The 26,664-nt window shown below is 36.7% G+C and overlaps 1 protein-coding gene across 1 annotated transcript; it reads right to left on the bottom strand.

Annotated features, from left to right (window-relative positions):
* Positions 1 to 362: 362 nt before the first annotated feature.
* LOC131438058 (uncharacterized) lies at positions 363 to 2,124 on the bottom strand. The gene is made up of 3 exons (XM_058607845.1): positions 1,933 to 2,124; positions 1,755 to 1,870; positions 363 to 1,688 (listed from the first exon to the last, which is right to left on the bottom strand). Exons 1-3 carry the CDS (start codon positions 2,045 to 2,047, stop codon positions 1,353 to 1,355), a joined length of 567 nt encoding a protein of 188 aa, XP_058463828.1. The 5' UTR covers positions 2,048 to 2,124; the 3' UTR covers positions 363 to 1,352.
* Positions 2,125 to 26,664: the final 24,540 nt, after the last annotated feature.

Below are 26,664 nucleotides of genomic sequence, written 5' to 3'. Positions count from 1 at the left end.
GTATCCAAAATTATTTAATAAAAGTATGAAACATATTTCCATGAGACTGTTATGAAAGAAGAGAAAGGCATTATCACACCACTAGGTGGATTAAGGAGGGGTTTTTTACCTAAAGATAGCTGAACCTTTACAGCAGTATGCCAGCTTGGCTAGTTTTAATGTCCCACACATGATATATTCAAAAAAAGTAGTGAAACTATATTAACTCATAATCTTTAGTATATTACTCAACATTGACCCTTTTCCAGAGAAACCATTATACATGAAGATAGCTGAATGTCCTATATATAATATATTCCAAAAAAATTAATGAAACTATATTAACTTATAATCTTCAGTATATTGCTCAACTATGCCTCTTCTTCTAGCAGCCATTATACATGAATCTAGCTGAATATACCAGCAACCTTTTCAACAGTATACCAGCTTGGTTATTTTTTATGTCCCATATATCACTATACTATACTCTGACCTTGAATATATTAGCATCTTACTCGAATCTGACCCTGTTTCCAGAGTAACTATCATACCGGAAGATAGCTGAATATTTCAGCAACCTTTTCAGCACTATGCCAGCTTTTATATTTTTGATATATACCTGTTCAGCAGAATGCTAGATTGGCTATTTTTGTTTTTACTATTCGAAACAATTTAGTAAATCCATACTTACGCATACTCCAGTTTTCTACTTGACACTAACCCTTCTCCCAGAGCAACCATTATTCCTAAAGATATCTGAATTTATCAGCAATCTTTTTTTTTTTTTATTTCTGATGTCCCATATATCATTTATTCGGAAAAATCGATTAAACTATATCAACTCATGTTTTTCAGGATATTACTAGACTCTGACCCTTTTCCCAAAGCAACCATTATTCCTGAAAATAGCTGAACCAATCAGCAACCTTCTCAGAAGTATGCCAGCTTGGCTATTTTTGAAGTCACTTATATCATCTAAATTCATTTGAAAATGATCAACATGACAGTTTCTCCCATGCTACAATTGAAACTGAACATTTCCATAGTTTAAAAAAGAATCTTTGGTGATGCAAATATAACAGAGGCAAAGTTGCCATGTTATTTTTTCAAAAATCTGTCTCTGACTTAAAAATTTATTTGGATTTCTCTAGGTCTACTATATACAAGGAAATTTTGACCGGGCAGTATGGTATCACCTTTTTCCAAAACTGCAGCTGCTCTATAGTTGTGATTTCGATTCAACAAACATCCTCGCGTTAAACGACTAAGCTTAATTTTTCTACCATTCACATCACGAATCGTTGTAGGCTGATACCATACGTGCTAAAAAAAACAATCAAATGTCTCCATATGAGCAAAAAACATGTAATACATCAAGGCGTGTAACTTGGAGAAGCAATTTGAATGAATCTTTCAACAAATGATCTTGCCCTCTGAATTAGTTCATCCTTCGACAGCTTGCTAAACTTATCAACAATCTCATCAACAATCAAATGTGTGATAAACGTTTTATGATTTTTAGCGAGTATTTTACACTTGTTGTATTTTATTATAACTTCCTTTCCTTTTTTCGAACGCTCGATTAGTAAACGGGCCGTCCATTGTATCTTATCGGTTCCATCAAGGGGATTTTTACTTCTCAATAACTTACTATCAGAACTAAAATTGGCTCGTTTCTCTGCTAAAGGAATTGTCAGAGGAATTAAATTCTAGAGAGGAAAAAACTAGCGATGTAAATTGTAATCACGATGAACTATAGTTTGACTTAAATGTACCTGAGAAATACGCCACTTGTTTAGACCATATATGGTACGAGTGCGATCAGCTAAAAATGGGCTGGGTAATAACGCTTCCACTTCGGCTCTTTCTATAATATTCAAGTCACCTAAGGCTGGAATTGACCACGGATAAACATTAAATACATCATTCTGAGCAAATTACACTACAAATTACCGAGGAAATATTCGATGGCTGCATCAGAAAGCTGGAACGTTTTGAGAAGCTCCGCCGTTTCAGAAGTTTCAATAAACTCCAGAAAAATATTTTCGTTTTCTCGATCCAACGCCATCTTGAATCGAGAAATACGTGGGCAGAATTGCCAGATGCTTTGTTTCGCAAATGAATGACAATAAAGTACAAACGCTTGATATCAATTGAAAATATGCTGACTTAATGGAAACCCAACATCCAAATACTATCTATATAATGGGTGTCAGTTCAAATAATACAACACTAGATATAAACAAATCACCTTTAGAAAAAAAAAAAATGAAAAAATTATATACATGTTAATTATGACCATTTTTATAATTGACTGTAACTATGACGCGCTGTTTGAATAAACTATTTTATGGTTGTATGGAACAGTTTATGTTTGACTAAATAACATATTAAACCCCTAAGAATAACAATAACATATTATTGTTTTGAGCATGAATATGTTTGTTTGTCGCTGTCAAATATATTTAGTGTTGAAATAATCAATATCAAATATCAAATGTGATTATTGTTTTCAACATTTCCATTTTCCTCTCCGTGTACCCTTTGGTATATTACTCGTCCCTAACCCGTTTCCCAGAGCACTCATTAAATCTGAAAATAGCTGAATATATCATCAACCTTTTCAGAAGTTGCCAGCTTGGCTATTTTCGAGGTCCCTTATATCATCTATTCGAAAAAAGTAAGTGGAACTTCAATAACTCATACTCTTCAGCGTATTACTCGACTCTGACCATTCTCATAGAGCAACCAAAAAAAAAAAAAAACATTATTTCTCATCACAGCATCGAATATTTGGATTGGTTTGCGTATGTGTAGCACACACTAACAGACATGACAATATGAGTAAATTCTTATAAAAATAATTTTTCGTGATGCACTAGTTCCACCTATATTGTACTGCGCGAACTATTTACTATCGGTACACCCCTTGTGTTACGTAAAAGTTTTTTACTAGTTGGTTTCCCTTCGTTTGTCAACACCGATCAGCTGCTTGCAGGGTTGCCTGATTTCATCAAAATATTTGATAATGAATCGTCACAATAAATTATTGGATTACGTTGATAATATATTTAACTTTTTTAGCGATGTTGGAAGGTAAACATTTATTTTACTCAACGTTGTTCATCTAGACTATTTTCGATTGTGTTGGTAATTTTCACCCGAAATTAAGTGACGGCAGACCAGAAGCAAGTAAATATTGTAACAAAACGGGTTCGATTTTGTATTGCGTTGTAGGATGAGAAGTAGGCACAATTCTGTATATAGTTTTGGCAATATGCATGAAATTCGCATGGAGGTAGACATTACATTACATCAATACATTACAGGTAATTTTGTATGAATGGCAACTCGGTTGGTAAATGAAAAAAATAAACAGTCTAGATGACAGACAGGATTTATTTGATATGGTAACGTGGCGCCATCATGACACATGTGAGTACTCTCCCAAATAAAGGAATATTCGAAATGACCGTTAAAATGATTGAAGAATCTGATTTGAGTGTCCTGTCTGTTAGTCTGTGTGTGTAGTGTCCTTCACGATGTACGCGAAAAATACAATCATTTGAAAATTATCAACATGACATTTTCTCACATGCTACAATTAGAACTGAACATTTCCATAGTTTAGAAAAGAATCTTTGGTAATGCAAATATAACAGAGGCAGAGTTGCCATGTTATTTTTTCACAAATCTGTTTCCGACTTGAATTTTTTTTTGGATTTCTCTGGGTCTCTATATACAAGGAAATTTTGACCGGGCTTCATTTTCATTAAGCAAAAAAAGGTCTCGCCACCTATTGGCGCATTGTCGCAAAGCTTTTTGATTTACCGGTAGCGATACCTGCGAATGAAAAACGAAACCAATAAAAGGAGGATCATTCAACATTTTTATCGTTTATTCAATACTACAAATAGATATCAGCAATAATAGTACACTCGGAGTAGAAGAAAATCGATTTCAAAGTTATTACCACTACTTTTTTTAGTGTAAACTACGATTAAACATGGAAGATCTTCAGAAATGTGTGAAATTGGGTAAGGTTAGTTGTTGCTGAATTGTTGAAAAGGTGCAGTAATTAGAATTTTTTCTACCGACTTGACAGCTCTTGCTGAAAGTATCATCTCTAAGTAAGCAGCGCCTCTACATTTCAGTTTTGCGACAATATGCCAATCGTATAAAGACCAAAACCCGCAAAGATCTGGTGAGATCTGACAAAAGATCTGATGTCCCATATATGATCTATTCGAAACAGTTTAGTGAATCCATACTTACACATACTCTTCAGCATATTACTCGAATCTGAACTTTTCCCAGAGCAATCATTACAATTGAAGAGAGCTAAATATATCAGCAACCTTTATAGCAGTATGCCAGCTTGGCTAATTTTGATGTCCCATATATCATCTATTCGAAACAATTTAGTAAATCCATACTTAAACATACCTTGCAGTATATTACTCCACTCTGACCTTGAATATATTAGCATATTATTCGAATCTAACCCTGTTTCCAGAGCAACAATTATACCGGAAGATAGCTGAATCAGTGTTGCATCCAGTATCCGTAAACAAAGAATATTCATTAGCGGCTCTTACACGTGACAATATTATTGTCAATCCAAAGTATTGTCAATACCGTCAATCCAATTGGCTTGGTAACTTGAGTCCGCGTTTTTCGAAAAAATCAAGCGTTTGGAGGTTTAAATATTGCAACTGAATATTGTAACATTGAGAGAAAAGGTCATTGTACATATTTAACTGTTTCCTCTCTGGAGAGAAAGTATTGTAAGATTGATGAGCAGTTTTGATTTTTTGACAATATTTTCGTCAATCCAATGAAGTTTCCACTACACGATCAAAAGTATTGACAATACTCCTTGTATTGACAATAATATTGTCTCGTGTAAGGGCAGCTATTGACGGACACAAGCGTTCCAAAAATAATCATTTCTCTCGCATGCTCTCTCACTGAAAAGCTACACATACCGTCATTATTAATGTATGCGTTTCACTGAGAAATATATTCCGTCAGTTCAGTCTGATGCTCACTTGGAGACGAATCAATATGATGGAAGTCTCAGAGTGACGGTCAATGTCTAAAATTTTCGTCGTGATCGTCAATTGCAAGGAAAATTCGTTAAAAACAACGTTTTCGATTTAATTTGGTTCATAGAAGGAAAATAAATAAAGCATACGTAATCCAATGAATCAATCTTTATATGAAAATTGAAGCAAACCGATTTCCATACCAACGATCATCATAACAAATTCTTAGATTTTTAACATTGCCGAAGATTTACTAACAAAATGGAATCAACACACAGGTGATGTCAGAAAATGATTATGAACATCAAAGTAGGCTTTATTACAACGATTAATAACTGGCTGTTTTATAGCTTTTTGTGTCCCACCTCTCTTTACGAGATCGTGTTGCGATGACATTTTTAGTCGTAGTAGGCAGTTCTAGCTAAAAATAAATAAAAACAAAACACTTTTGTCTCGATAGAAATCGAATAGTGCATTATTGATGAATTTCTTTCAATGCAAATTAGGTGATGTAACATAAATACATATTTAAGAATCCGAAACTTTCAGTTTAATAATTTTTCTCTGCATAGTTTTAAGGAAAAGAAAAGGAAGAACGCTTCATATGTATATACAGTAACTGTACGTGTTCAGTTGCATTCAAATTCCTTCGTTTATTTCATGTCTTCAAAGTTCAACTAGAGTGGAAAATGTACATCTGGATACTACATGAAATGAAATTCATATTGCAGTGCGTTATGTAATAATTGTTGTGGATATGTTGTAGTAGAAAATCTCTGATTGTTGAAACTTTTCCAATCATACAGTGTGGGAAGAGAATTTTTAAACAACTGTTGATTTAGTTTAGCGAGAAAAAGGTCCTCCAAAACTTCTTAAAATCTGATGATATCAAATCTAAATTGAACTGGAATGCACGTTACACTGATATTTGACTTGCTGGAGTAGCTAATACCACCATTGCTACGGCAAAAAGTCTTTACGAGCAATCCAATGATTCTAAACATTCCATTTTCAATTTATATTTCAAAAAACTGTACAGAACTATAAACTGGTCATATAAAAACAAACAGAGAATAACGGATCTCTTCTCTCATTCGAATCATTTTACTCTCAGCGTGTTGCCACTCTCGCGTCACTGATGTGCCTGTTCACCGTACGCTACTCATTGCATCATTTCGATCATCTTTGAATGACGATCATTTTGGTTCGTGACAGAACTATCTCGTAGCTTTGACGTGCGAATGATGATCACGACTCAGTGCAACTCTGAGCTGAATATATCACCAACCTATTCAGTAGTATGCGAGTTAGGATATTTTTGAGGTCCTATATATCATCTATTCGAAAAAAATTAGTGAAACTATATTAACGCATACTCTTCAGTATGTTACTCGACTCTGACCATTCCCATAGAGCAACCATTATACCTGAAGATAGCTAAATAAATTAAAAGGTGGTATCACATTATTTCTCATTACAGTATCGAATATTTGGATTGGTTTGCGTATCTGTACCATCCTTCAAGTACTATTCGCGAAGTCATTTGAAATCATTTGAAAATGATCAACATGACATTTTCTCACATGCTACAATTTTAACTGAACATTTCTATAGTTTAAAAAAGAATCTTTGGTGATGCAAATATAACAGATGCAGAGTGACCATGTTGGATTTCTCTGAATCTAAATATAATTTCCTTGCACGGAAAGACCGAAATCAGCATTTTGGCGAAAAAATTAGTTGATTTCCTGATTTTAGTTAGTTATTTTTTGAGACAACTAAAAAAATCTTGCTTTTGCTAATTTAGATTTTTTATTTCTGATTCCCTTAATAATAATAAAATATTTGTTGAAATGGCTGTTTTTATAGTTGAATTCACCAATTCAACATGCTGTCATTTCTTAGCTAAGACACACTCCATTTCCATTCAACTAATTTTTTAGTTGAATTAGAGAATTATAACGTTGTATTCAACCAACATAAATGGTTGAATTGGCTTCTGCAATTTGCAGCTATGTGGCGCACTGTCACCGAAAAAAACGTTAACACCGTAATGACTACTAGCCACTAGATGGCACACTACTACCGAAAAATATTTCAGTCGCGGTAGTCTTTTCTATATTGGCAGGTATAAATACGATGTTGTATTAGAGAAAAAGGCATAAGCGAAACATAAACTTCTTTTTGAAAATTTTTCTTCTAAATCGCTGCTTTCTTCATTCGACTTCGCGAAATCGACTCTCTCACTGAAAACTTTGAGCACTCGGAAAACGAAAACCGTATACAAGTAATACACCGGACAGCGTAGCCCGGAAGGTTGGAAGATACAAAAAACATCATTTGAAATATACAATTAGAATGCAACATTCGAAACTCACTTCACTGTTCCGCGTAAAAACATTATTTCGCACAATCGCTTCAAATGCGCACGAATTCTGAATAAATACACTTTCCACTAAGAGTTTACGTCATTTTTACAAATCGAATCAGAAATTTATATATGGATATATCGTAACACATCCGAAAAACATGTACACAATTTGCAAGCAGCTTCAACAAGACTGTCCCTTTTAGCTTTTTAATTGATTGTTTTGCTTTGACACTTCTCATGAGTTTTTGGCTAATAAGCTTGTTAATAAAACCAATTTCATTTTTGTTTTCTTTGTGCTGTCCTTCAGTAATGATGGTGATAGATAAATAGAAACAAATTTTCTGATTTTAATAACAAAATTAGTTGTCAATGAGAATTTTGTGTAGGATTGAAATATTGCTGGTTTGTGTCCGGATATTCGCCAACTAAACACATTCTCTAAAAATAAGAGTTCTTTCAGCAAAGTAATTTCTCATTTTAACTAATTTTATAGTTATTTTGGAAATTTTGTTGTTAAAATCAACTAATTCAAAAACAGGAATACGAACTAGGCACAGAGCTAATTTCGTTCGTTCCGAGTGTATATATACAAGGAAATTTTAACCGGGCTTCAATTTTATTAAGCAAAGAAAGGTCTCGCCACCTATCGTATAAAGGCCAAAACTTGCAAAGATCTGGTGAGATCTGACCAAATCTGCGAAAATTTGTGAAATCTTGTAAAATTTGTAAAATCTGGCAAAAGATCTGGTTAGTTACAGTGTTTGGTGGAGCTAGAAAAATCTAGCAACCTGGCAATGCTGAACAGAGGTGAAAAATTATTTTTCTCATACTTCAATTAACTTTTCGTTTCTACAAATGACGTTGCAAATAAGTTATATATGATTTTACAACTGGATTGGTTATTTATTGTATTTTGACAGATAAATTTCCAACCATCATCCTTGCACAAGTCCGCCTCTAGTTGTGAAACACAACGTTAGGTCGTTTAAATGCAGATGAAGCTTTCACCAAAAATCGATGAAGGTGAATTTTCCCGGTTTGTAGAGATGCCAGGCAGGCAGATTTGTAGTAATATTTACAGTGTTCAACCGAACGGTACACTGATCAAAATTTGCACGATCGATTGATTTGTAAATAGCACTTCAATTATTAAATTGATTTTTATTTTGATTGATAGCCAAAGCAATTTGTTTTAAGATCTCATGTGAAAATTCACTAAGATGCAAGACAAATTATTTTTCACCTAGCTTTGATGTATTTTTCGATTATATATCATGTGTTTGACTATTAAATCAAATTATATGTGTTAAACTATACTATAACAAAACTTACTCATACTTTTTCCGTATTACTCGACTCTGACCCTTCTCCCAGAGCAACCATTATACTTTAAGATAGCTGAATATATCAGTAACCTTTTTAGCAGCATGGCTATTTTTGATGTCTTATATATATTATCTATTCGAAACAATTTTGTGAATTCATACGTACACATACTCTTCAGTATATTACTCGACTATGACCCTTTTCCCAGGGCAACGATTATACCTGAAAATGACTGAATATATCAACAAAATTTTCAGAAGTATTCCAGCTTGGTTTTTTCTGATGTCACATATAACATCTTTAAAAAAAATACTGTCACTATACTAACTCATACTCTACAGCATATTACACATCTCTTTTTGGCGGTCGCCTTCCAGAGGAACACGCAACGGCAAACCAAGATCGAACGGCAAAAGAAACAAATGTTTAACACAGGAGAATAGCACGTTTTATTCAGTTCAGTTTGGTTTTTGTACTACAAGAAAAAAACAAGATATATGTAACATTCAATACTTATTCCAACAAAGGGTGTATTCGCGTATCCAACATCGTCAGGCAGTGATGCCAACACTCCTCCTCGCGAATTCAACCTATGTACCATTATCTGGTTTATTAATCAATCCCAAGTCCTTTGAGAACTTTTTCATTCTAGTAGTGTTCAGCGGCTTTGTGAAGATATCCGTTAACATTTCTTCCGATGGACGATATCTCAACTCAACAGCTCCTGATGACGAAAGTTCACGAGTATAATGATATCGTGTATCAATGTGTTTCGTTCTCTTTTTATGCTGATCAAGAGCAACAAAATCGATGCAACCCTTATTGTCTTCGTACATTACAGTTGGCTTTATCTGCTCCTGACCTAACTCCTTCAGTAAATTCCGTAACCATACGACTTCGTGAGCAGCCTCTGAGAGTGCAACGTATTCCGCCTCCATCGTAGAAAGTGTCACACAGCTTTGCTTTCTACTGGCCCAACTGACTGTAGCTCCTCCTATACGAAACACATACCCACTGCAAGATTTTCTGTCACTGGGATCACCTGCCCAATCGGCATCACAGTAGTCAATCAGCTCAAATTCATCCTCCAGATTCCCCAACTGTAGCTTGTAATTAACTGTATAAGCCAGGTAACGGAGTATCCTCTGACTCTCCCTCCAATCAACTTCGGACGGAAAACTGAGTTTACGACTAAAAATTCCAACACAAGCTGCAATGTCTGGACGGCTGTTAGTAGCCAGATATAGCAGGGAACCAATCAAACTACGATATTCTTCATTGTCCTTCAGTTGCTTACTATCCTTGCACAATTTGAAATAGCCCGGATCCATTGGATACTTAGATCCCTTTGCTTCATTCATCCCGAAACGCTTGAGAAGTTTCTTAATAAAACTTTGCTGGCTGACACTGCAGAAACCGCTTTCGCTCTTTTCAACTTTAATCCCCAAGAAACAAGATATTTCATTTAGGGATTATCCTATGTTTGTGCTTTGGGCACATAACCGTTTTTACTTTTCTTTACGTTTCGTCTTAGACTCGTCAGTGCAGAGCAGTTCAAATTGAACTGCTTAGTGCAAACTTAAACAGTTCAATTTGAACCGCTAAGCAGACGTAAAGTTAATGCTACTTGCAAAACACTTTTTCGATTGGCACCGAAGTGCCATGTCTTTTCTGACGTGCCGAACGAAAACGTCTTTTTCGACTAATAGTGGCCGATTCAGGTATGGTCATTTAGGGGTTATCCTATGTTTGTGCTTTGGGCACATAACCGTTTTTACTTTTCTTTACGTTTCGTCTTAGACTCGTCAGTGCAGAGCAGTCCAAATTGAACCGCTTGGTGCAAACTTAAACAGTTCAATTTGAACCGCTAAGCAGACGTAAAGTTAATGCTACTTGCAAAACACTTTTTCGATTGGCACCGAAGTGCCATGTCTTTTCTGACGTGCCGAACGAAAACGTCTTTTTCGACTAATACTGGCCGATTCAGGTATGGTCATTTAGGGGTTATCCTATGTTTGTGCTTTGGGCACATAACCGTTTTTACTTTTCTTTACGTTTCATCTTAGACTCGTCAGTGCAGAGCAGTTCAAATTGAACTGCTTAGTGCAAACTTAAACAGTTCAAGTTTGTTTTGCAAGTAGCATTAACTTTACGTCTGCTTAGCGGTTCAAATTGAACTGTTTAAGTTTACACTAAGCAGTTCAATTTGAACTGCTCTGCACTGACGAGTCTAAGACGAAACGTAAAGAAAAGTAAAAACGGTTATGTGCCCAAAGCACAAACATAGGATAACCCCTAAATGACCATACCTGAATCGGCCAGTATTAGTCGAAAAAGACGTTTTCGTTCGGCACGTCAGCAAAGACATGGCACTTCGGTGCCAATCGGAAAAGTGTTTTGCAAGTAGCATTAACTTTACGTCTGCTTAGCGGTTCAAATTGAACTGTTTAAGTTTGCACTAAGCAGTTCAATTTGAACTGCTCTGCACTGACGAGTCTAAGACGAAACGTAAAGAAAAGTAAAAACGGTTATGTGCCCAAAGCACAAACATAGGATAACCCCTAAATGGACATACCTGAATCGGCCAGTATTAGTCGAAAAAGACGTTTTCGTTCGGCACGTCAGAAAAGACATGGCACTTCGGTGCCAATCGAAAAAGTGTTTTGCAAATAGCATTAACTTTACGTCTGCTTAGCGGTTCAAATTGAACTGTTTAAGTTTGCACTAAGCAGTTCAATTTGAACTGCTCTGCACTGACGAGTCTAAGACGAAACGTAAAGAAAAGTAAAGATATTTCACCCAAACTCGTGATTTGAATCGTCTTCTGCAATGATATCTCGATACAAGATATTGCATCCTCCTGCGCACAAACCAACAAAATGTCATCTACGTATAATAAAAGGTAAATCCAATCTCCTGCTGTAAGCCGCTTCCTGTACAGACATGAATCACTTTTACGCTGAGTAAATCCCAGCTCAGTTAGAATTCGGGTAATCGTTTGATGCCAAACTCTTGCCGCTTGCTTAAGACTATAGATACTCTTCAGTAAGCGACAAACTCTATGTGGCTGTTTCTGATTAACAAATCCTGGAGGTTGTCTCATATAGATTTCTTCGCTCAGTGTTCCGCAAAGATACGCCGATTTCACGTCCATGTGCTTAACCATCATTTTTCGTTTTCCTGCAACAGCTAACAATACACGAAGAGTCGACTGCATTGCAACAGGAGCGAAAATATCCTCGTAATCAAAACCATAGCGCTGCGTAAATCCCTGTGCCACGAGTCTAGCTTTAAACCTCTCAACCTCACCATCGGCATTCAGTTTCTTTCTGTAAACCCATTTACTTCCAATTACGTTACGATTGAGTGGTGGATCTACTAACTCCCATTGGAGATCAATGATTTATATTCTTCGGGCATGGCTTTCAACCACTCCTCCTTCTGGGTTCTCCAACGGCTTCTTTGAAGGTAACTGGCTCATTGTGCTCCATCACCATAAGTCCTAACTCATAATCTCTGAATCGCACTGGCAAAACATTTCGTGTAAATCTTCCACGTACGTCAGACAGTTCACCGTTGTTTACTTCATTTTTTTTTCTTCGGAAAATAGTTCTTCAGCACTTTCATTTTCTTGATCAGGTGTTTCGTGACTTTTAGCGAGTGGTAGCAATTCAACAGAAGATTCTACCGACTCAATAGACGTTTCACGGTTCATTTTCATGTCCAAGTTTTTATTCATATGTAAATCTTCATTGAATTTCGCATCACGACTTATTGTGATACGATCACTTTCCGTATCGAGGAAACGATATGCTTTATGCTGATTTGAATATCCAACAAATACCATTTTTTTCGATCTTTCTTCCATTTTTCTTCTTTTTTTCGGCCGGTATCTGCACCCATGCTTCGCACCAAAAGATTCTAAAATGCTCTAATGATGGTTTCTTATTGTACCAACGCTCAAACGGACTCATACCAATAGACCTAGAAGGCAAACGGTTTTGAATATAAGTCGCTGTCAAAACTGCTTCTCCCTAGAAGCGCTTATCAAGACCTGCTTCCAGTAGCATACACATTGTCATGTCTTTCAAAGAGCGATTTTTCCTCTCCGCCACTCCATTTTGTTGAGGAGAGTATGGAGCCGTGAACTGGCTCACAATTCCCTCATTTCAAAGAAAGGATTGTAATTCTTTTCCGGTATACTCGCCGCCTCCATCTGATTGGAAAATACGCGGGGTCTTCCCTATCTGGGTCTTGCCAAATAGAACGAACTGTTTAATCTTCTCTGCGGCTTCGGACTTGCTCCACAAAAGGTATACAAACGTCATACGAGTATAGTCATCGATTAAAGAAAGAAAATATTTGTTTCCACTAGGCGTGCTAGTCATCGGTCCGCTCAGATCGGTATGCACTAAATCAAGTTTGTCTCTAGCACCACGATCAGCAAACTTTGGAAAAGGAGTACGAGACATTTCACCCTCCAAACAGCATTGGCATATTGATTTATGCCCACAGTCAATTAACTTCATTCCAACGGCATAACCTCTAGTTGGAATCGCTTGCACAACATCGATATCGCGATGGCCAAGCCTACGATGCCAGGTGTGCTGACAGTTCGCAGTGCGAGGTGATTGAACGCTAAGTAATACTTGCTCTTGTATACACAACTTAAACAAGCTAACGTGACGTAAAGCCACCGCCGTAACTTTTCCTTGCTGGTCACGAATCTCACATCGATCAGTACAAAACATCACCGTAAAACCTTTATTTGCAAGTACGTTTACCGATATTAGTCCAGTTGCCAACTTTGGAACCCACAGTACATCACGTAACAAGACATCAACGGGTTCACCGTCACTGTTTATACCAACAAGTGTTCCTTGGCCGATTCCAGATGCCACGGCTCGTTCTCCGTCTGCCAGCATCACACTTATGTCAGTTGCTTGATTGAATACTGTAAAGAATTTCCTGTCACCTGTCATATGACGCGACGCACCGCTATCAACAAACCACCACGACGATTCTCCTTGGCCAACCATCCAAGCCAGTGGTCCATCCGGTATACTTGCTTTCTTCGCATTCGTATCATCGATTTTCTTCGGTTGATTTGCATGAACAGATTTCTTTTCGGTATTCTCAGAAGATTCCTTTTTCCAAGCACGACAATTTCGTTTCAAATGTCCGGTTTTCTTACAGTGAAAACAGGTACGGGTCTCTTTATTCATATCAGTCGAACCCCTCCGCAGCTTTCTAGATTCCGTTCTCAAAGCCTTTTCAGCACCTGTAGCAGATCCACAACGTTCACGACGCTTTTCCGATTCAGCGAGTAGTTTTGATTTTACCAAACCGAGAGTCAATCCATTCACTGGTCGTTGATCCAATGCCGTTGCTAGTGGGTCATAAGAATCTGGTAGCGAGCATAACAGCATTTCCACCTGCCATTTCTTCGGGATCTCTACACCGGCATCCGCGATACGTTGAAGCAAATCGGTAAACTGTTGCAGATGTTGCTCCATATCGCCTTCTTCTTTTAGCTCCAATCGTGTCAGCTTTTTAAGAAGGTACACTTCTGAACCCTTGTCATGATAATCCTTCAGAGCCTGCCAAACATCCTTTGCACTTTCACAGTTCCGGACGATGCTAGTTTGGCTATCCTCAAGGCACAAACAAATTGTGGCTCGCGCTTTCATGTCTGCTTTAGTCCACTCGGGTGTCAATGGCTCCGGTTTCTGATCCACTATCACGTTCCATAATTCGTCTCTTATAAGCATCATTTCGATCTTGAATTTCCAGGATTGATAATTCTGGTTATTCAACTTCGGGAGCGAGAAACGGGGTTGATCTGCCATCTTTCGCTCACGGAATAATGCCGGCAGCACCTTTCACAAGCAATTTGTTTTTCTGGTAAAACACAGCGTAATCGTTCTTCGCAGCTTTCACTCTGGGCCCATAACCTTTTGGCGGTCGCCTTCCAGAGGAACACGCAACGGCAAACCAAGATCGAACGGCAAAAGAAACAAATGTTTAACACCGGAGAAATGCACGTTTTATTCAGTTCAGTTTGGTTTTTGTACTACAAGAAAAAAAACAAGATATATATAACCTTCAATACTTATTCCAACAAAGGGTGTATTCGCGTATCCAACATCGTCAGGCAGTGATGCCAACATCTCTGAGCTTTTCTCAGAGCAACCATTGTACCTGAAGATAGCTTAATATATCAGCAACATTTTCAGCCGTACGCCAGCTTTGCTGTTTTATATGTTCCATGTTTAAGCTATTCGAAACCATTTAGTGAATCCATACCTACACATACTCTTCAGTATATTACTCGAGCCTAATCATTTTCCCAGAGCAACCATTTCAGAAGTATGCAACTTTTCAGAAGTATGCCAGCTTGACTATTTTTTATGTCCCTTATATCATCTATTCGAAACCATTTAGTGAATTCATACTTACACATACCCTTCAGTGTATTATTCGACTCTGACCCTTTTTCCAGAGCAACCATTATACCTGACAATAACTGAGTATATCTCATATCTTAGATGTCCCATATATGATCTTTTCGAAAAAAATTTGTGAATCCATACTTACACATACTCTTCAGTATATTACTATATATAGTAAATATATATAGTGAATCCATGCATACCAATACAAACCCTGCAGTATATTACTAGTTGTTGTTGAATTGTTGAAAAGGTGCAGTAATTAGAAAATTTCCTACCGATTTGACAGCTCTTGCTGAATGTATCAAACAAGTAGCGCCTGTGCATTTCAGTTTTGTGACAATATGCCAATAGCAGAATGCCAACTTGGCTAATTTTGATGTCCCATATATCATCTATTTGAAACAAATTAGTGAATTCATACTTACACATACCCTTCAGTATATTACTCCACTCTGACCTTGAATATATTAGCATATTACTCGAATCTACCCCTGTTTCCATAGCAACAATCATACCGGAAGATAGCTGAATATATCAGCAACCTATTCCGCAGTATGCCAGTTAGGATATTTTTGAGGTCTCATATATCATCTATTCGAAAAAAATTAGTGAAACTATATTATCTCATACTCTTCAGTATGTTACTCGACTCTGACCATTCTCATAGAGCAACCATTATACCTGAAGATAGCTAAATAAATCAAAAGGCGGTAACACATTATTTCTCATTACAGTATCGAATATTTGGATTGGTTTGCGTATCTGTACCATCCTTCAAGTACTATTTCATGATGTACGCGAAGTCGTTTGAAATCATTTGAAAATGATCAACATGACATTTTCTCCTATGCTACAATTGGAACTGAATATTTCCATAGTTTAAAAAAGAATCTTTGGTGATGCAAATACAACAGATGCAGAGTTACCATGTTATTTTTTCAAAAATCTGTCTCCGACTCTAAAATTTATTTGGATTTCTCTGAATCTAAATATAATTTCCTTGTATATATACAAGAAAATTTTGACCGGGCTATAATTTTATTAAGCAAAAAAAGGTCTCGCCACCTATCGTATAAAAGCCAAAACCTGCAAAGATCTGGTGAGACAAAATCTCGGAAAATTTGTGAAAACTAGTAAAATATGAAAAATCTGGCAAAAGATCTGGTTAGTTACAGTGTTTGGTGGAGCTAGAAAAATCTAGCAACATGGCACAGCTGAACAGAGGTGAAAAATGATTTTTCTCACACTTTTATTAACTTTTCACTCTGATTCTTTTCCCAGAGCACCCATTACATCTGGAAATAGCTGAATATATCAGTAACCTTTTTATAAGTTTGCCAGCTTGTCTATTTCCTGCTGTTCCATTTATCATCTATTCGAAACAATTTAGTGAATCCATACTTACACATACTCTTCAGTATATTACTCCGCTCTGACAGTAAACATATTAGCATATTACTCGACCCTGTCCCTGTTTCCAGAGCAACCATTATACCTAAAGATAGCTGAATATATCAGCAACATATTCAGCAGTATGCCAGCTTGGCTATTTTTTAAATTCAATATAGTCAAAAAAATTTTGTAGCTATATTAACTCATACTCTACCGCATATTAATAATTTCTGACCTTTCTCCCAGAGCAATCTTCATACATTAAAAAAGTTATTGTATCAGCAACTTTTCCAGAATTATGCCAGCTTGGCTATTTTTGAGGTCCCATATATCATCTATTCCGAAAAAAATTCAGTGAATTCATACTTACTTAAACCCTTTGGTATATTACTCGACTCTGACTCTTTTCCCAGAGCACCCATTATATCTGGAAATAGCTGAATATATCAGTAACCTTTTTAGAAGCTTGAGATCGTCTATGGAATCGTTTAAATGCAGATGAAGCTTTCACCAAAAATCGATGAAGGCGAATTTTCGTGCTAGTTTTGATGTCCCATATATCACTCGTTTTTTTGATAACGGCCAATAAGCCATCCATCAAAACTTTAAAGAGTAATTTCGAATGACTCGGCACTCGCTGAGAGTAAGTTATAATAGTAAACGGCAGGAAAAATTTAATACTCTATCTCTCATAGCTCGCTTTCAATTTCTTTCGTAAGTGGAACTTGACAGGTTTCTTATTGGCCGTTCTCAAAAAAAAACTTATAGGCCGTTCTAAAAAAAACGTGATATGATCTTTTTTAAAAAAAAACTGGTGAACCCATACTTACACATACTCATTAGTATATTACTCCACCCTGTCCCTTTTCCCAGAGCAACCATTATACATGAAGATAGCTGAATATATCAGCAGCCCTTGACTATTTTTGATGTCACATATATGGTCTATTCGAAACAATTTAGTGAATCCATACTTACACATATTCTTCAGCATATTACTCAAATCTGTCCTTTTCCCAGAGCAACTATTATACCAGAAGATAGCTAAATAAATTAGCAACCTCTTCGGCAGTATGCCAGTTTAACTATTTTTAATGTGCCATATATGATTCGAAACAATTTAGTGAATCCATATGTGCACATACTTCTCAGTATATTACACCACTCCGACCTTTTTCCCAGAGCAATCATTATACCTGAAGATAGCTAAATATTTCAGTCACCTTTTTGGCAGTAAAGGCTGTCCCAGGAAGTATGTGCGCACTTTGATATCGCTGTAAATACTTAGCTGGCGCACCTTCTTGCGAACGTTACTCATTAAATTCCGTACAGACTTCTTGGCGACAAGCTTTGACACTTTTTTTCAATCTTTTTCGAACTGTTGAATGGTTTCGGCTGCCGAGACATGTTAGCTAAGATGTGTCTTCATTAATGCCCAAAATTTCTCAATTGGTCGAAGATGTGGGCAATTTGGTGGATTCATGTTTTTGTGACGAAAGTGACATGTTTGGTATTATACCATTCTACCGTTGATTTCGAGTAGTGGGAAGAAGCAAGATCTAGCCAGAAGACAACAGGATCCTTGTGATTTCGAATCATGGGTAGAAGTCGTTTTGCAAATATTCCTTAATGTATATTTCGCTGTTTATTGAAGCAGTGGGTATGAAGGGTTTCGAAATCCTACTGCAGCACAAATTGCTTGCAGGCCATAGCTTTTTTACCAAATTTTTCGACTTCAATCGATGTCTCGGACTGGTTTAACACTTGCGCTTCTCGCATCGTATAATATTGTGGTCTCAGCAAAGATTTATAATCGAGTTTCACGTTGGTTTCGTCGTCCATGATTATGCAGTTCATATTTCCAGCAAGAATCGTATTGTACTGCTTTCGAACCCTCGGCCTGATCGATGCTTCTTGTTTCGGACTACGTTTTGGTTGATTCTGTTTCTGATAGGTTCGAAGATTCAAACGTTCTTTAGCACGATAAACATTTGACTTTGAAGACCCCACTTTTTTGGCCACCTCCCGAACTAAAAGCTCCTTCTTTTGCTCTAACGCCTTCAGTTTACGTTTATCCAACAAAGAGCTAGCAGGACCTTTTTTTCGACCCGTTTTCCTGATTGCATTGGCTTTTTCACCTACTCCTTCCATTTTTGCTATCTTTCTCAGTGACAGTCCGCGTTCTGTGCACCATTTGTACAAAATTTTCCGACGTTGTTCTGCTGAAAGACCACGCATTTCAAAACAAACTAAGGAAAACGAATAAACAACTGCACAAGTGGTTAGAGAAGAGTGTAAACAACAGGACGCAGCCATAAAAATTGACAGATTCTGAACCAATGCGAAATGGCAGCGGTTTTTGGTTGCGCCCATACCTTTTGGAACAGTCTTTATGCCAGCTTGGCACTTACACATACTCTTAAGTATATTACTCCACTCTGACCATTTTACCAGCGTAACCATTATACCTGAAGATAGCTGAATATATCAGCAACCTTTTCAACAATATGTCAGCTTGGCTCTTGTTGATGTCCCATCTATTAACTATTCGAAACAATTTTATATCAGCAACTTTATCAGCAGTATGGTATCTTGGCTATTTTTGATGTACCATATATCATTTATTCCAACAAAAATGGTGAAACTATATTACCTCATATGCTCCAGCATTTTTCTCGACTCTGGCCCTTTTCCTAGAGAAACCATTATACCTGAAAATAGCTGAATAAATTAACAACCCTTTTCGGGAGTATGTCAGCTAGGCTATTTTTGATGTCCCATATATGATCTTTTCAAACAAAATTAGTGAATACATACTTACACATACTCTTCAGTATATTACTCCACCCTGACCCTTTTCTCAGAGCATCCATTATACCTAAAGATAACTGAATATTTCAGCAACCTATTCAGCTGTATGCCAGCTTGGCTATTTTGCTGTTCCATATATCATCTATTCGAAACAATTTAGTGAATTCATACGTACACATACCCTGCAGTAAATTACTCGACTATGACCTTTTTCCAGAGCCTACTTTTTTTTACCTAAAGATAGCTGAATATATGTGCAACCTTTTCAGCAGTATGCCAGCTTGGCTAGTTTTAATGTCCCACACATGATAACATATATTAGAGAAAATTAGTGAATCGATATTAAATCATAATCTCGCAAAGCTGATTTACCGGTAGCTACACCTGCCAATGAAAAATGGAACCAAGAAAAGGAGGATTGTCCGAATTTTTTTTATCGGCAATAGTGATTTGCAACATTTTTATCGTTTATTCAATAGTACAAATAGATATCAGCAATAATAGTACACTCGGAGTAGAAGAAAATCGATTTCAAAGTTATTACCACTACTTTTTTAGAGAAAAATACGATTAAACATGGAAAATCTTCAGAAGTGTGTAAAGATGGGTAAGGTAAGTAATTGTTGAATTGTTGAAAAGGTGGAGTAATTAGAAATATTCCCACCCATTTGACAGCTCTTGCTGAAAGTATCATCTCTAAGCAAGCAGCGTCTCTACATTTCAGTTTTGCGACAATATGCCAATCGTATAAAGAGATCTGACAAAATCTGGGAAAAATTGTGAAATCTGGTAAAATTTGTAAAATCTGGCAAAAGATCTGGTTAGTTACAGTGTCTGACGTTGTAAATAAGTTATAAATAATTATACAAGTGGATTGGTTTTTCCTTGTATTTTGACAGAAAAACTTGCAATCATCTCACATAAGTACGTTCGATCGTCTATGGCATCGTTGAAATGCAGATGAAGCTTTCACCATAAATCGATTAAGGTGAATTTTCGCGGTGCCAGGCCGGCAGATTTGTTGTTAATTTTACAGCGTTCAAGCGAACGACCGTTCTGATCAAAATTTGCACGATCGATTGATTTGTAACTAGCACTTCAATTTAATATGATTTTTATTTCAATTGATAACTGAAGCAATTTGTTTTAAGATCCAATGTGAAAATTCTATAAGATGCAAGATGAATAATTTTTCACCTAGCTTTGATGTGTTTTTCGACTATACTATAACAAAAATTACTCATACTTTTTAGCGTATTAATTGACTCTTACCCTTTTCACATAGGAACCATTATACCTTAAGATAGCTGAATATATCTGCAAAATGTTCAGCAGTATGCCAGCTTGGCTATTTTTAATGTCCCATGTATCATATATTCGAAAAAAAATTTTGAAACTATATTAACTCATAATCTTCAGTATATCACAGACCCTTTTTCCCTGAGCTTCCACTATACCTGAAGATAGCTAAATATATCAGCAATCTTTTCAACAGTATGCCTGCTTGTCTATTTTTGCTGTTCCATATATCATCTATTCGAAACAATTTAGTGAATTCACACTTGCACATACTCTTCAGTATATTACTTCGCTCTGACCTTAAATATATTAGCATATTACTCGACTATGGCCCTATTCCCAGAGCAATCATTATACATAAAGATAGCTGAATATATCAGCAACCTTTTCAGTAATATTCCAGCTTGGCTATTTCTGATGTCCCATATATTATTTATTCGAAAAAAATCAATTCAACTATATTAACTCGTATTTTTCAGGATATTACTCGACTCTGCCCTTTTTACCAAAACAACTATTATACCTGAGAATAACAGAATGCATCATCTACCTTTTCAGAAGTATACCAGCTTGTCTAATTCTGATGTCCCATATATCATCTATTCGAAACAATTTAGTAACTTTATACCAAACATACTCCAGTTTTTTACTTGACTCTGACCCTTTTTCCAGAACAATATCCCATATACGATTTATTCGAAAAGAAATCAGCTAAACTATATTAACTCATATTCTTCAGGATATTACTCGACCCTGGTCCTTTTCCCTGAGCAATCATTACATGAAGATAGCTGAATAAATCAAAAGTGGCAAAACACTATTTCTCATTACAGTTACGCATATTTGGTTCTGTTTGAGCATATGTAGGGTCCTTTAAGTACCATTTCATGATGTGCGCGAAGAATAAAATGATGTGCCCGAAGAAAACTATCAACATAACAGGTCGGCTGAAAAGTTCGTATCGTTTAATAGAAACACACATTTTTTTGCCAAAATTCGTTTTTATTATTCAACATAATTGCCATCAGAGGCGATACAGCGATTATAGCGATCTTCCAACTTTTCGATACCATTTTTGTAGTACGATTTGTCCTTTACCTCAAAATAGGCCTCAGTTTCAGCGATTACCTCTTCATTGCTTGCTCTTGAGGTCTGAGAACAGGAAAAAGTTACTGGGGGCCAAATCTGGAGAATACGGTGGATGAGGGAGCAATTCGAAGCCCAATTCGTTCAATTTCAGCATGGTTTTCATCGACTTGTGACACGGTGCATTGTCTTGATGAAACAAAACTTTTTTCTTCTTCAAATGAGGCCGTTTTTTTAAATTTCGTCCATCAAACGCTCTAATAACGCTATATAATAGTCACTGTTGATGGTTTTTTCCCTTTTCAAGGTAGTCGATGATACCGATTATACCATGCGAATCCCAAAATACAGACGCCATAACCTTACCGGCCGATTGTTGAGTCTTTCCACGCTTTGGGTTCGGTTCTTCGCGTGCAGTCCACTCAGCTGACTGTCGATTGGACTCCGGAGTGAAGTGATGGAGCCATGTTTCGTCCATTGTTATATATCGACGAAAAAAATCGGTTTTATTTCGATATAACAGCTCCAAACACTGCTCAGAATCATCAATTCGTTGTTGTTTTTGATTGATTGTGAGCTCATGCGGCACCCATTTTGCACAAAGCTTTCTCATATCCAAATATTCGTGAATAATATGTCCAACAAGTTCCTTTGATATCTTTAGGGTGTCAGCTATCTCGATCAACTCCACTTTACGGTCATTGAAAATCATTTTATGGATTTTTTTCACGTTTTCATCGGTAACAGCCTCTTTTGGACGTCCACTGCGTTCATCGTTTTCGGTGCTCATATGACCAGTACGAAATTTTGCAAACCACTTACGAATTGTTGCTTCGCCCGGTGCAGAGTCTGGATAACACTCATCATGCCATTTTTTGGTATCGGCGGCACTTTTTTTCATCAAAAAGTAGTGTTTCATCAACACACGAAATTCCTTTTTTTCCATTTTTTTCACAATAACAAAAGTAGCTACACTCAAAATGCAATATCTCACAAACTAATAATCAGACAGCTGTCGAATTTATACACGTATCTTTTGAAGGTTGGTACTAACTGAAAATGGTATGGATTCAATTCTAGTGGCGCCCTCTCATAGAAACGATACGAACTTTTCAGCCGATCTGTTAATAGGCCGTATGAATAAAACGTAGCATGCTTGAATTTCGGTAGTAAATGCTACATGTGGATCACGTTCTTGTCAAAAGCAGAGACTTTACTACACAACAACGTTCGAACATGTAGTATTTACTACAATTTTTCGGTAGGTAGCTCCAGAGGTTGCTACACGCTACGCATTAACTACATGTTCGAACTTGTTTTTTCATTCATATCAAACGCGTTTTACTCTGTGGACTTTGTTTTTGAGAAGATACTACAAACAAAAGACTTTACTCCATTTTATTCATACGGCCCAATGTCATTTTCTCCAATGCTGCAATTAGATCTGAATTGATTCTTCCTTGTATTTTGACAGAAAAATTTGCAATCATCATCCTCGCACAAGTACGCCTCTAGTTGTGAAACACAACGGTAGATCGTCTATAGAATCGTTAAAATGCAGGATGAAGGCGAATTTTCGCGCTATTTTTGATGTCCTATATATTACGCGTTTTTTATAATGGCCAATAAGCCATCCATCAAAAGTTTGAAGAGTAATTTCGAATGACTCGGCACTCGCTGAGAGTAAGTCATAATAGTAAACGGCAGGAAAAAGTTTTCTCTTTCGTCTGGTCTTAAATTTAATACTCTATTTTTCAAAGCACGCTTGCAATTTCTTTCGTAAATGGAAGCTGACAGGTTTCTTATTGGCCGTTCTCAAAAAAAATCTTATTGGTCGTTCTAAAACAACAACGCGTGATATGATCTCTTTGAATAAAATAATTAGTGAATCCATACTTACACATACTCTTCAGTATATTACTCCACTCTGACCCTTTTCACAGAGCAACCATTATACCTGAAGATAGCTGAATATATCAGCAGCCTTTTTGGCGGTATGCCAGCTTGGCTATTTTTGATGTCACATATATGGTCTATTCGAAACAATTTAGTAAATCCATACTTACCCATATTCTTTAGCATATCACTCAAATCTGTCCTTTTCCCAGAGCAACTATTATGCCTGAAGATAGCTAAATATATTAGCACCCTCTTTGGCAGTATGTCAGTTTGGCAATTTTATATGTTTCATATATGATCCTTTCAAAAAAATTAGTGAAACCCTACCTACACATACTCTTCAGTATAAAACGCCATCCTAACCCTTTTCACAGAGCAACCATTATACCTAAAGATAGTTGAATATATCAGCAGCCTTTTTGACAGTATCCCAGCTGTCTATTTTTGATGTCCCATATATGATTTATTCGAAACAATTTAGTGAATCCATATGTACACATACTCTTCAGTATATTACACTACTCTGACCCTTTTCTCAGAGCAATCATTATACCTGAAGATAGCTGAATATTTCAACAACCTTTTCGACTGTAAAAACTGTCCCAGAAAGTATGTACGCACTTTGATTTCGCTGTAAATGCTTAGTCATTGTAGACTAGCTCCTTGTTGCGAACGTTCCTCATCAAATTCCGTACAGACTTCTTGGCGACAAGTTTTGACACTTTTTTCCAATCTTTTTCGAACTGTTGAATGGTTTCGGCTGCCGAGACATGTTAGCTAAGATGTGCCTTCGTTAATGCCCTAAATTTCTCTATTAGTCAAAGTTGTGGGCAATTTGGTGGATTCATGTCTTTTGGGACGAAAGTGGCATTTTTGGTATTATACCATTCTACCGTTGATTTCGAAGTGCAAGAAGCAAGATCTAGCCAGAAGACAACAGGATCCTTGTGGCTTCGAATCATGGGTAGAAGTCGTTTTGCAATCATTCCTTGATGTATATTTCGCTGTTCATTGAAGCAGTGGTAATGAAGGGCTTCGAAATCTTACCGCAGCTACAAATTGCTTGCCAGACCATAGCTTTCTTACCATATTTTTCGACTTCAATCGATGTCTTGGACTGGTTTAACACTTGCTATTCTCGCACCGTATAATATTGTGGTCCCGGCGAAGATTTGTAATCGAGTTTCACGTTGGTTTCGTCGTCCATGATTATGCAGTTCAAATTTCCAGCAAGAATCATATTGTACAGCTTACGAACCCTCGGCCTAATCGATGCTTCTTGTTTCGGACTACGTTTTGGTTGATTCAAACGTTCTTTAGCACGATAAACATTTGACTTCGAAGACCCCACTGTTTTGGCCACATCCCGGACTGAAACCTACTTCTTTTGCTCGAACGCCTTCAGTTTACGTTTATCCAACTGAGGGTTAGCAGGACCTTTTTTCGACCCGTTTCGGTTTATCCTCAAAGGTGTTATCTTCACCGAACTTCCTGATTGCATTGGCTTTTTTACTTACTCCTTCCATTTTTGCTTTCTTTCTCAGTGACAGTCCGCGCTCTGTGCACCATTTATACACAATTTTCCGACGCTGTTCTGCTGAAAGTCCACGCATTTCGAAACAAACTAATGAAAACGAATAAACAACTGCAGAGTGTGGTTAGAGAAGAGTGTAAACAACAGGACGCAGCCATAAAAAATGACTGATTCTGAACCAATGCGAAATGGCAGCGGTTTTTTGTTGCATCCATACATTCTGAAACAGTCTTTATGTCAGCTTGGCTATTTTTGATGTCCCATATATGATCTTTTCAAAATAAAATTAGTGAATGGATACTTACACATACTCTTTAGTATATTACTCCACTCTGACTCTCCCAGCGTAACCATTATACCTGAAGATAGCTGAATATATCAGCAACCTTTTCAACAGTATGTCAGCTTGGCTCTTGTTGATGTTCCATGTATCAACTATTCGAAACAATTTAGTAAATCCATACTTACACATACCCTTCAGTATATTACTATACTCTGACCTTAAATATATTAGCATATTACTCGAATCTGACACTGTTTCCAGAGCAACCATTATACCGACAGATAGCTGAATATATCAGCAACCTATTCAGCAGTATGCCAGCTTGGAAATTTTTGAGGTCCCATATTTCATCTATTCGAAAAAAATTAGTGAAACAATATTAACTCATGCTCTTCAGTATGTTACTCGACTCTGACCATTCTCATAGAGCAACCATTATGCCTGAAGATAACTAAACTAATTCAAAAGGCGGCAAAACACTATTTCTCATTACAGTATTGCATATTTGGTTCGGTTTGCGTATCTGTACTGTCCTTCAAGTACCATTTCATGATGTACGCGAAGAATAAAATTATTTGAAAATGATCAACATGACATTTCCTCCTATGCTGCAATTAGAACTAAACGTTTCCAAAGTTTAAAAAAGAATCTTTTATGCTGCAAATATAACAGATGCAGAGTTACCATGTTATTTTTAAAAAAATCTCTCTACGACTCTAAAATTTTTTTGGATTTATTTGGACCTGGCTTCATTTTCATTAAGCAATAAAAGGTCTCGCCCCCTATCGTATAAAAGCCAAAACCCGCCAAGATCTGGTGAGATCTGGCCAAATCTGGGAAAATTTGTGAAATCTGGTAAAATTTATAAAATCTGGCAAAAGATCTGGTTAGTTACAGTGTCTGGCGGAGCTAGAAAAATCTGGCAACCTGGCAACGCTGAACAGAGGTGAAAAATGATTTTTCTCACACTTCAATTAACTTTTCGTTTCTACAAATGACGTTGGAGATAAGTTATAAATAATTTTACAAATGGAATCTTTTCTCCTTGTATTTTGACAGATAAACTTGCAATCATCCTCGCACAAGTACGCCTATAGTTGTGAAACACAACGTAAGATCGTCTATGGAATCGTTGCAATGCAGATGAAGCTTTCACCAAAATTGGACGAAGGTGAGTGTTC

The sequence above is a fragment of the Malaya genurostris genome, chromosome 3, assembly GCF_030247185.1.
Source record: "Malaya genurostris strain Urasoe2022 chromosome 3, Malgen_1.1, whole genome shotgun sequence".
Classification (NCBI taxonomy): Eukaryota; Metazoa; Arthropoda; class Insecta; order Diptera; family Culicidae; genus Malaya; species Malaya genurostris.
This window is presented reverse-complemented; position numbering and strand designations above follow the sequence as displayed.

Excerpts from the sequence above, each read along its gene's own strand:
- LOC131438058 (XM_058607845.1), bottom strand. The coding sequence starts at position 2,047 with ATGGCGTTGGATCGAGAAAACGAAAATATTTTTCTGGAGTTTATTGAA. Across the intron at positions 1,871-1,932 it reads AGCCATCGAATATTTCCTCG|CCTTAGGTGACTTGAATATT; the intron begins GTAATTTGTAGT and ends GGTCAATTCCAG. Across the intron at positions 1,689-1,754 it reads ACAAGTGGCGTATTTCTCAG|AATTTAATTCCTCTGACAAT; the intron begins GTACATTTAAGT and ends TTTCCTCTCTAG.